The sequence below is a fragment of the Callospermophilus lateralis genome, chromosome 5 (assembly GCF_048772815.1).
Source record: "Callospermophilus lateralis isolate mCalLat2 chromosome 5, mCalLat2.hap1, whole genome shotgun sequence".
Lineage (NCBI taxonomy): Eukaryota > Metazoa > Chordata > Mammalia > Rodentia > Sciuridae > Callospermophilus > Callospermophilus lateralis.
Window position 1 is genome coordinate 7,346,930 of NC_135309.1, and position 12,818 is coordinate 7,359,747.

The 12,818-nt window shown below is 37.9% G+C and overlaps 1 protein-coding gene across 1 annotated transcript; it reads left to right on the forward strand.

Annotated features, from left to right (window-relative positions):
- The first annotated feature begins 5,292 nt into the window (after positions 1–5,292).
- On the forward strand, positions 5,293–6,222 carry LOC143398918 (olfactory receptor 2M3-like). The gene has a single exon (XM_077109372.1). The coding sequence runs from the start codon at positions 5,293–5,295 to the stop codon at positions 6,220–6,222; it is 930 nt and encodes a 309-aa protein (XP_076965487.1).
- Positions 6,223–12,818: the final 6,596 nt, after the last annotated feature.

Here is a 12,818-nt window from a genome sequence, read left to right on the forward strand (position 1 = left end):
CTTCTCAGCAGTTTATCTTTTATGTTGCTAGTCCTTGGGGACCATGGCAAGGGGGCCCTGGTTTCAGAGGCCGCTGAGACTGAGAGCTGGTGAGTGAGAGGAAGGAAAGGCACAAACCATGCTCTCAGTAGCTGACAGCTATGAGTTGAGGTCCCCGGGGGGCATTTGATCTTTTTCTTTCGGGTGGGGTGACGATCTCAATAATATGTCCTACTATAATTAAAGACAAGGGACTGAATCATCTGGAGGGATTGCAAATATGAATCACCCAAGATTTAGCAAAATCATGTTCCATGGGTTTTCCTCAGAAAATGAAACCTTTATAACTACCCTGTAAGTAGTACTGTGTCTTCTTGGAAACAGAGAGAAGGTAAGTCTTGGAGACTCTTTGCATTCCAAAATATCTTATTCTTTCCTGAGTTCAACAAGACTTTATCAACAGCTAAATATTAGAAATTTTGTTACTTGGATCCCTGAAGAGGAAGGTAAATTTTTCGTGTTGACCTGTAACACATCCCTTTATATCTTTTGTAAAATTATAATTTTTTAATATTTATCATAGTGAGGTTTTTAGACTAAATGAAACAATGCCATTGAAGGTGCTAAGTGAATCTAAGGTTTTATTTAGAGCAAGGGAACATGTACCGGGAATCATCACAGGACTCTCAGCATATCTGGTCATGTGTTGAGTCTTTATGGGGACCTGGTGAACTCCACCTGTGTATGAGCCTCTCTTGTATGATCAGCAGCATCTAAGAAATAAGCACACATGTTTAACAATCAGGAGCCAATCATCTAGTAAAGAAAACAGAATGTTTTGAAAAACATTTTCTGCTAACAGTGGAGCTTATCCCAACACTACAAGAATGACAAAGCCTAAGTAATAATGTAGACTCATCTGAAGAATGTGTTCTACGAGACACACTTTAGTGGGGATTTATAAGGATTAACTTATTCTATATTTTGACAATCCATTGAAAAATGGGAGACATTAAAAAAAAACTCAGAGTGATGAACTAATATGTCTAGTGGCAGAAGAGTAACAAGGAGGGCCAAAATGCACACTCTGACTGGCCTGATGTGAAGGCTCACGGCATTTGGCTTTCACGGCAGAGGCCAAGATCATGCATCTTCTGGGATCCTGCACTTACAGACTGAAGGAGGGGACATGAGGAGACAGGTATGGCTGTTTGAACTAGAAGAGAATGTGGTTAACAGAGGACTGTGGAAGGGGAAGGACTTCAGGATAAAAGAACCACCCTGGGAAGAGGCCAAACTCTGGGCTGAGAGTTGTGGAATCTGTAAATAGAAATGCACAGGGTTTGCCCTGTAAAACAGAGAACATGAGACACATCTTCCAACAACTTTCTGCAATGCCTTGCAAATGAGATCAGTAAGGAGGTAGAAGTCAGTTCTGCAGAACATTGGGATCCTGTGAGCCTTGAGCTTCTGAGAAGAGGAGTGCTCCACCTGTTTGTGAAGAGTGGAAAGAGGGGTATTGGAGTAACAGAAAAGTAGATTAGTTCTATCAGTGATGTCAGGGTGCACATGCATATAAGAAGGGTTTTCTAAGGTAATGAAGCTCCATTCCAAAATGGTTCAATGTAAGGAAATAGAGAAAGGATGCAGCTCAACAGTAACCCAGTTTATTCTGGCCACACCTTATGGGGGGAGCCTGCAGTAGACTGACTCATCTTCCACTTACAGCCTGGGATACATGCTAGGAAGTTTGAGGGGTTTTTTTTGCAATTAGACCACTGACAGGTGTTGTCAGGAAGGGTCCTTTCTGTTGGCACCTCCAATTTTTTGAGGTGGTCACTGTTCCATGTTGACCAAGTGTTTCAGGATTCCAGTTCAGGTCACATTTCCTTGTTTTGCTTCATGATGGGGTGTTGTCCGGAGTTCAGGTCAGGCTGAGTCAGAATGACCATGAGGTGACCCTGCTCTAAGATGAAGGATGGTTCAAAATGGCATTGCCTGTATCGAGTGCGACCTAACCTTTAGCACTAGTTTCTTTTCTCTTTTTGTTTTCTGAGGCCGTGGGGGAGGGCAGAGGGGGATGCAGGGGTCGTATAGTTTTCTATCTGGAAGAAAGTACGGTTTTCCTTTACGTTTTTGTCTTTGCCCCTTCTATTGGAGGGAGGTGAATGATTTACTGCCAGGATGCAGGCCAGGGAAGACATAAGTGGGTCTGGGATCCCAGTCTGTTTTCACCCAACTCTCTATGTCCTTATTTTGTTTCCCTCCAACTTCATTTTTTTTAATAGTTTTCAATATTCAGTGTCTTGATAATTTTTTAATTTCCACCAACGACCAAGCCGGAAATCCCAGCTGTCTGCATAAGAAATAAGCCGGTGGTGGGAAACAGAAGCAAAGGCCATCACACTTCCGCAGACACTGGGAGGCAGACAGCCCACCCCAGTGGGTCCCACAGGAATGGTAATAATCTATAGAGACAAAAGCCAGGAAAAGTGTGTGTGTAGATTTACTAGGCGCTGCTGGGCAGAAAGATGGCAGCTCCTGGCTCCCTGGCTGGAGCAGTTTCCATTCTCAGCATGAGAATATTCAGTTGCAGGAAAACAGTGGAGCTTTTTAATTTCAAGGGGCTCTGTCACATCCTCCACACCAACCCAACATGACACCCTTCCTCTCCTAGTCCCACCCTACTTCCTTCACCTTTTAGCCTGAAAGTGTAAAACTCACACCTTAACTCCTAGGTTCTGAGCTATGGAAGGTTGAAGGAAGGATGTATCCAGTTAGCCAGGGTTGTCTTCTTTTGCAAGTGGGGTCCTCCTTTCCTCTTGGAAGGAATCAGACCCCAAGCCCTTCTTCTGTGGTAAGACCACTTCCCAGCAGAGAAGCAAGGGCCAGGGGATACTATAAGAAAATACTGTCTTTATTTGCTATTTATCAAAGTAGGTAGATGTGAATATTTTGTCACAAAAGGATATCATTTCAGAGCCTGTCCCGTGTCTGCAAAGGTCTGCAGTTTCTGTGAATGACCAAACTGAAATATCTAAAACTTACACTGAGGGTGGAATGTGTTTCTGTCACTGTTGTTATTGTGTAACTAAATGCCTTCTTCTTAGTCTCACGTGACCGACTTACACTAAAGCTGCGCTTACATAGTACCCATGGAAGAGCCCCAGTTAACTGCATTCAGAAATGAACACCTTGACAGCTATGAAACACTGTGTGCTTTGCATTGGACGACCCAGCCTGGAACTGCCTGGATCATGACTGGTCGGATTCTGCCAAATTGCTGCTAAGGAACAGGAAAATTATGGGAAAAGGAAAAATGGGCTTTATGCATTTTGATCAAATTGGGGAGATGCAGCTAGATTGCTTCTCCTCGGATCCTGCAGAAGTTGTAACAGCTTATAGACACAAAGTGCAGGTGATATGTGTATGCAGAATTAGCTAGGCTGTGCTAGCCAGGGAACATGTCACAGTCTCAGACTCTCTGGTCACTATTAGGGGTAGAGACCAGCCCTGAGCATCCATTCTCAATATGAGAAAGTACAGAAGTTAATACAATTTGGAACTTTTGATTTCAAAGGAAATCTGTTTCAATCTTAGTCCTCATGACAGGGCACTAAAGAAAATGAGTTTGTTATGATCAATTACAGAATTTAAGTACAACTGAAAAGAGCCCATGAATCTGATATCATTTTTCTAATTCAAAGATGTAGCACAAATAGTTGTAAACTTGGTTTGAAATCAGAGAGTAAGAGAATGCCAAACAAATATAGCCATGTGAGAAGACTCATCAGAGAAAAGGCCCATTGCTTCTAGGGGGGCTGTCATTATACTGAGCCAGATTGTCAAAGTACACAGACCTTCCATAAAAATGAGGCAGCACAGAAACCTCTGTTCACACCCTAACTCTTGCAATCATGCCAGAAAGACTTGAGACATGTCATTCAGAGTTGCAGGCATGAGTTTATTAGAAGGAATGGGGAAGTTATAATGGGATGCTATCAAGGGAAACGGTGGGTTCTCCTAGAGAAGAAAGGGGTGGCGCACCCTTCTTGCCCTCCAGTTTTATTGGGATCCTAGGGAAATTTCCAGAGTGCCCCCCGAGTCCCACTTCTGACTTTGACTGACAGCACAGGAACAGCCTGTTCCTCCTGCAGAGACAGGGTGGTGCTCACTGAGGACACTTAGTCCCTGATTTTGCCTCAATTTCCTGCCCCCTGACTCAGTTTATCACCCTCGGACAGTGTCCCTTTTCTTATCCCTTCAGTAATCTCATGTCTGTTTGAGTGACATGTCTGAAATCTTTCTGACTTCATCACAAGAACAGGGGTTTGAAAGGGATGTTTTAATGCAGCCTCCATTTCTCAGAAGGCTCCAGTTCTGAAACATCACTACAAGAAACAGAATTAATTGAATAAACAGAAATATAAAATAGAATATTTTCTCCCATCCAATAACATTTATTTACTTAGAAATACTTATATGGCATAAATTCTATTCTAGATAAAGTGCTCAATGTTTTTTAAATGACTTTAATCTTTATGAGACTCTACAACTCATTATTCACATTTTCTAAAGTAATGCCTAAAAAATTATTGTGTAAGACCACCCAGGTAAAATAATCTTTATCAGGGTTTGAACCATGCCCTAGCACACTGTCTTATACTCTCTTCTCCAGGTGAGTGGCAATCCCAGAATGTTCCAGGAAACACCCCCTTTACAGGTGAAATGAGGGTAGGGGACTGTCAACAAGGCTACATTTCTACCAAATTCAATACAACCTCCTAATAGATCTCTTACTATTGATGTATCAATTTCTTGGAATTTATTTCCACTGGAAAATGCTTCTCTGTACATGTTGGTAGAAATAATTTTATAAGGAACATAGAGTGAAAGTGTGGTATTTCAGTGGAAGAAGGTGATGGAAAAATATCACCAACTTTCCAAAAATGTGAAATTCTCCTGGCTCTTAGTGAAGTGGTTAAAGGATAAACTAGTTTGTGCATTTGACTTAGCTTGTTGCTCAAAATGGATTTGAAGCCTCTTGAGAAGCCTCCTGTGTTCTTAATACAAAACCTACCAGGCTGCTGGTTTGCATTTAAAATTCACTTCACCCTAAAAGTGAGGCTCATCATCCATAGGCTACAAATTAAAAAAAAAATTCAATTAATAATTTTGTCATTCAGAAGCAACTTTGTAGGCTTTTGCTACAAAGTTGCAACTTTTTGCAACTGTGTAGCAAAAGCCTTTATATTCTATGACACATCCTGGATGTTCCTTACAAGCTGTCCTCTCCACAGTGAGCAGCTCACCATGACCTGGGGGAACCAGACCTCCAGCCCTGTCTTCATCCTGCTGGGCATCTTCAACCACAGCCCCATCCACACCTTCCTCTTTGCTCTGGTCCTGGGCATCTTCACAGTGGCTGTCATGGGGAACTCCACCATGGTGCTCCTCATCCACCTGGATGCCCAGCTGCACACCCCTATGTACTTCCTCCTCAGCCAGCTCTCCCTCATGGACCTCATGCTCATCTGCACCACTGTCCCAAAGATGGCCTTCAACTACCTGTCTGGCAGGAACTCCATCTCGCTGGGAGGCTGCGGGACCCAGATATTCTTCTACGTGTCCCTGATGGGAGCCGAGTGCTTCCTGTTGGCAGCAATGGCCTATGATCGCTATGTGGCCATTTGCCACCCATTAAGGTACCCAGTTCTCATGAGCCAGAAAATCATGGCTGCTGCTTTCTGGCTTCTTGGCTCCCTTGATGGTATAATTGTCATTGTGGTAGCCTTGTTCTTCCCATACTGTGGTTCCCAGGAAATACCCCACTTTTTCTGTGATGTCCCTGCCCTGCTCACCCTCGCATGCACTGACACCTTGACATTTGAAAGGGTGATGTTGATCTGCTGCATCATTATGCTTCTGTTCCCTGTAGCCATCATCATTGCTTCCTATGCTCATGTGATTCTGGCAGTCATTCACATGGGGTCTGGGGAGGGTCGCCGCAAAGCTTTTGCCACCTGCTCCTCCCACCTCATGGTGGTGGGCATGTACTATGGAGCAGCCATGTTCATCTACATGCGGCCCACTTCTGACCGGTCCCCCACCCAGGACAAGATGGTGTTGGCCTTCTACACCATCCTCACGCCCATGCTGAACCCCCTCATCTACAGCCTGTGCAACAGGGAGGTGTCCGGAGCATTCATGAAGGTGCTAGGGAAGGGAAAGTCTGGAGAGTGAGCTGGCTCTCATGTCCACACATTTTTTGCTTAATATTTAAATTTATGGATTTAACCAATACAACTTGGTAGCAAAATTTTTTGCAGTGAAAACTTTATACTCAACCATATAAGATTTGAAAATGAAGGACACTGTACATACTTATTTGTTCAAATATTTCTCTTTTCTTCTTATTGTGGTAAAATGATTTGTACAATTATAAGTGAATATTTGCAACAAGAGGAAGTACAGAACTACATGGTTTATTTTCATAATGACAACATGTGAGAAATATTTATCCATCATAATACCCATTGTTTGCATTGATTAAACCTACTATGTCTTTTAGCAAATAGCATTTAAGAAATAGTATTTTTATATTTGTATCCAACTTATACCTTAGGCTGATCAATTTGTAAAAAAGTAATCAAATTATTTACAGCATTCTTATAAAAACTAATTAAATTTAACCAAATGGAGAGAAGAAAGTTATCTTAAAGTTGACTGGGTATACCGAGATTATCTTGTAATGGACACTGTGTTCCTTTAGACTGTGTTAGATATGTTTCCACTTATTTCCTTCTACTATAGACATCGCGTATATATTTGGGAGACTGAAATGTGAATATAATTCTTCAAATTGTAGACTTATTCTCCTTAGATATTCTGTTTCTTATTTGAGGCAAACACAGTAGTTGCATGGAAATGTGGTCAATTTTTTAGAGAAGTCTAGATTTTCTGAAATCCACAATTGAGTGTAAAATATATGTGTAACAAAACTATATATGTATTTTCATGCTTTTTAATAAAATTTATGCAGTTCTGGAAATGTTTGCATTTTTTTTAGGGAAAATCATTGTACTTTAACATGAATTAAAACTTCTCTCTTAAAACTCTGTTGGAACATCCCCACTAATTTTGTTTTCTTTTATTGTATAAAAGTCACCACAACCTGGTCACTCTAAAGGACAGCTATGCTTCTTATCACAGGTTACATTGGTCAGTGCCAATATCAACTAGAACTTCAGCTCAGGGTCTTACAACGTTGAAATCTAAATGTTGGCTGGGATTGCAGTTCATGAAAAGTTCAGGGTCATATTGTCTTTTCAACTTACTGCTGCACATTCAAAGCACACTGCTCCCATTTATGTGCTTACATGTTCATTCATGCTGCCAAATGAATACTCACCTGAGGAGGTATGCATTGCAAGGTGGATTACATGGTCAAATACCCTGAAATACCATGTTAAATTATCTTGTAATGATTGGAGGATGTGAGCAAGGCAACAATGCAAGGAGGTAGGTGGTACACAGAATCTAGAGATGATTTCCAAGAGAGAGGCTATAAAGAGATGGTATATTTTATGTACAGAAAAGACAGCCAAAATCCAGGTGTGCTGACACACACCTGGGATCCCTGGCACTCGGGAGAATTAAAATTTTGAGGTGGGCACTTGCCTAGCAATTGCAAAGCCCTGGGTTTGATCCCTCAGTACCATTAAACAAACAAACAAAAATAATAACAAAATAAAGACAGTCAAATTCTGTCATGTCTCATAATGGTAAAGGGGTTATTAAAATATGAATAAGAAAATAAATAGTAGAAGGAAAAGGAAGGGCAGGAAAAGGATCAAAAAAAAAAAAAAAAAAAGAAAGAAAGGGATAGAGGTTACTGTGATTACAAAGAACAAGGAAAGAAGTTAACTGTTCAATTTCAGGCCTGTTGTGTTGGAAGCCCTAGGGGATCAAAAGAAGATGTTAAAAGCATGTACTCAAAAATATAAGAATGAATTTTAGGGATAACCTGAGGTTAGAAATTGAAATTTAGAAAGCATTCCCCACTTAAAAAAATATGAACACATCATCAAAGGAGGTTACAATTAAGAAAGATTATTTTTGAATCCATCATAAGCCTAAAAATATTTACAATATTTATAATAATTAAAAAAAACTTTGATGGAAGACATAAAAGAATAAACAAATAGAAGGCAAGTCCATGTTCATGGATAGAAAGATTCAATATTGTCAAGGTATCGTTTTTTCCCAAATAGATCAAAAATCTATATATAGAATTGCAATCAAGATCTCTGAAGGTTACTTGTGTATGTTCTTATTAAAGTATGCAAATGGCAGAGGATATATAAGAGCCAACATAATGCACTATTTGTGAAAAATACACAAAGATTCAATAAAACATATATAGTCAAGTGACTTAGGGCCAGGCAAATGTACTCAATTGATTTTTTTTTTGACAAAGGAAGAAACATAAAACAATTAAAAAAAGATATTTTCTTCAGGAGACTAACATAGTAAAGGAAGAGAATTGAGAGCAAGGAGAAAGAAAGGGCAAAGGAAGTATTAGGGAATGAAATTATACATGTCCATGTATAAATATATCACAAGAAATCCATTGATATATACAAACATATATATCATTAATTTCTAGAATATACACATATATATATATATATGATTATAAAAAAGAATGATAATGTAAATCTTAGACCAGGATATTATATTAATAAAATGCCTATCCAGAATTACTGTTATATACAAAATATAAACAATGATTAAAATTTAAACAATGAGAAAATGAATAGCCTATTTAAAAATGAACACAACATAAGAGACCTCACCAAAGAAGACATACAGATGGCAAATAAGCATGTGAAAGATGCTCAGCATCATATGAAATTAGATTACTAATTAAAACAACAGTGAGATGTCTCTACCAACTAATTAAATATCAGAGCTTCAGTCTTTTAAAAATGTCTACACTAAATGCAGTGAAATTCATGGAAAAGCAGGAACTCTCGTTTCTGATTGAATGCAAAATGGAACAGCCACTTTGGAAGAAAATTATGTGTTTTCTTAATAAATAAGACATACTCTTATCAAACACTCGCTTTTAAAAAGCATTCTCAGACAACACAAACCCATGATGTGTCATGAAATAAATTGAGGATATTTCAACATGCTATAAAAACGGCCTGCTTGGTTGAGGCTTCCTTGATGTGAACAAGAACCAATTAGCCACATGCACAGTAACGACATTCCATGACATTTTCCCAAGTGAGCTGAAAATGTATGTCCCCATGAAAAGATTCACATGGGTCTTTATAATGGTTTTGTTCACAATTACCAAACTGGAAAGTGAAACATTATTTAGCACTAAAGAGAAATTTGCCATCAATCCATGTAAAGACATTATGAAAACTCAACCGCCTATTAGTTAAGTGAAATTAATCAATTGTGAAAAGCAAGCTGCATTCCATTTGATTCCAAATGTATAATATTCTGCAAAAGGCAAAATTTCAGAGGCATAATTTTTTATGCCTATTTTTATCTGATGGATCTTAGCAAAATTCCTAAAGCACAAGAAGTAAAATTAAGAATGAATAAATGGAATGGCATCAAACTAAAAGTAATTAATAGTGCATTATAAATATTGTATGTCAGTCTAATTAGCACCCCAGTACCTCTCCTGCCCCTCTCCTTTAGTACTTCTTCACAGCAAAGAAAACAATCTAGAGTCTGAAGAGAGTCTACAGAATGGGAGAAAAATCTTTGCCATCTGCAACCCAGGGCATTAGTTTCTAGAATATACAAAGAACTCAAAAAACTTAATAGTAAAAACAAAAATTAATAAATGGGTAAAGAACTAAACAGATACTTTTCAAGGAAGAAATACAAATGGTCAAAGAGATATGAATAGAAGTTCCGTGGAGTAGACAAATGGGGAATGAAGGGAAGGGAGGCAGAAAGGGAAAGGAAGGGCAGGGGCATGAATCTGACCTGACCTGCTATGCACACATATGAATACCCCACAGTGAACCTTGTCATGTGTACATCCACAGAATAACCCTGAGTCAAAGGCAGAGAGATCTCTAGAGGAAGGAAGCAGGGGGTGCATACATTCCATGCTTGTATAATTTATCAAAATGGATTCTACTGTCAGATATAACTAAAAAAAACCACTAAAATATAATAGAATACATTCCAAGTAACAGTTTAAATGTCTACTAGAATGATATACTTAACACATTTTCTAAAAATCTAGTTGACCTTATTTAAACAAAAATGTTCTTTCTCTAAAGTTTAATGTCAGGATTTTGTATTTGATTAAAATTAATATTCTGCTAACTAAACTCATTAAACATTATTGACCATAAAAATATACTTTTTTCTTCATTTGAAACAGAGAATATAAACCAATATGAGCTTCTCTGTGTATGTTTGCATATTACTTACCATGTTCTGAGTAATTAATATTACATTATAAATATTAATAGTATTTATATTCTATCATAAATAAAATATATCATAAATGTTTATAATACTTATGAATATTTGTCATAAAAATTTTAATTTAAAAAAAATTCCATTTTTTTCTTAGCTATGTCTTATTAAAGATATGTAATAATTACTATATTTCAAAATCACTTAAAACAGTTGCTTAGCTACCCTTATGGTAAAAACATGACTTAACATGACTTAACCTCTACATTTCTTTTCTTTTGATTTTTTATTTCCTAAATTTTAAAAATGTATTTCCAACAGAAATTTAACATGAAATCAGTGGAGATAAACAAAAAGCTTTAGAGAAACTGAACAAACAAAACAGCATTCTCAAGTTCACCAGATGGTGAAAAAGGGGAATGAAGGGAAGGGAGAGGAAAGACAGTAGAATGAGTCAGACATTACTTTCTACATTCTGATGTGAATATAGTGTCACTCCATATCACGTACCACCACAAGACTGGGAAGTCACACTCCATGTATGTAGGACATGTCAAAATACCTTCTACTGTCATGTATAACTAAAAAGAACATTTAAAAAGCATTCTCAGACAATACAAACCCATGACATGTGTCATTAAGTAAATTGAGGATATTTCAGCATGCTATAAAAAGGGCCTGCTTGGTTGAGGCTTCCTTGAGGTGAACTAGAACCAATTAGCCACATGCATAGACTGTGGGAGGTGGGGCGAGACAAAGATCCTCATGTGGTCCCCAAAGCTTCAGAACCCTCTGCTCAAAGATAAGCCACTATACCACCACATGAAGAGCCCTGTGCTAAAGCTCTCAGAAAACATGAAAGGTTAAAAATATCATCATATTTATTAGAGCCATCAAGTATTGGAGTGGTAACATGCAAATAGAACTGGAGTATTTAATTGTGGATTCCCAAGGGGACTCTCACAGGAAATTTTTATTTATTTGCTATCTGGTTAGATTTCACTTGCATATATTTTGATTAGTACTTGCAATGGTTTAAATGAATGATGTTATCCCATTGGAAGGTCATGTTGAAACTTGATTCCCAACGCTACACATTAACAAATGTGGCCTCTTGTGTTGATTAAGTCAGGACAGTGGAGCTCAGAAGAGTGAAATCAGCCCCTTTATAAAAGGGTCAAGGAGAAAGGAGACGTGGTTGTCTTTCTGTTTCTTCTCTTCTCTGATAGATGCAATGTAGTGGCACCATTTTAAAAGTACAGACCTAATCCTTACTGGAGTTAAATCTGTGCATACCTTGATCCTGGACTCCCAGCCACAAGAACTAAAATAATTTCTGATGTTAAAAGTGACCCAATCTCTGGAATTTTTCCATAGTTCACAAACAATATTTATTTTTATTTATTAATTTTTTTACAATGGAGGAAAACTGAATATTTCTTGAGGACCGAGGATGTAGCGTAGCTCAGTGGTAGAACACTTGCCTAGCATTTGTGAAGCCCTGGTTTAGATCCCCAGTACTGCAAAAACTAAAAACAGGCAAACAAACAAGAATCCTTTTTAGATGTGAAAGGGTGTTTAACATAGTAAAATTCCTTGAAAACACTGGCACCTTTCATCATTTTTATTTTTTGTTATGTCCCCTAATATTACCTTACACATGCATGTAGAAACACCTTTGTCATTATTCCCCTGTTTAACATAGCTTTAATTTAATTTAAGAGATATGTATAACCATTTATACATTTTCAAGCATTTTTTAGTCAGTTGCAGTGACTACATCATTCCACATTTCACAGTCTGTTTGTGATAAAGTCTTCACAATGGACTTCAGATAGTTCTACTTTTTCTTTTCCTGAATCCTCTATCTTATGATATATTCAAATATATTGTATAAGAAAGGAGAAATTGCCTTTTAAAAGGAAAAAAAATGTGATATCTGATGTGGAGAACTTTTGGTCAACAAACAGAGTAAAACAAATTTCTACTTAAATGTGTATTTGAAGCAGTATGTGAAAAATATGTCCACACACCTGTGTGAGCACGGTTGTGTGGAGTGGTGTGAGAGAATAGGAAAAAAAATAAATATAAAAAAATAAACCTTTGGTCTTTTTCTCTATGTATTTTATAAGAATATTCTAAGATGGTTATAAGACAGCTAGTAGTAGATTCCATCATCACAGATGGCAATCTTTCAAAAACAGGAAAATTCACAACAGTGCTGTGATCCCAAATGTAGAAGGGCAGCCTGAGTGAACACAGAATGACACATCCTGATGTGCCCATTTGAAAGTAGCTAATCAACTTTTTAAAAGTTATATTTACAGGTAAATAAGGAAAAAAAGAAAACTCTTAGAATTTCATTTTAATTAAGAATG

Bases quoted from the DNA above. Each gene is read 5' to 3' on its own strand.
- LOC143398918 (XM_077109372.1), top strand. From the start codon at position 5,293: ATGACCTGGGGGAACCAGACCTCCAGCCCTGTCTTCATCCTGCTGGGC.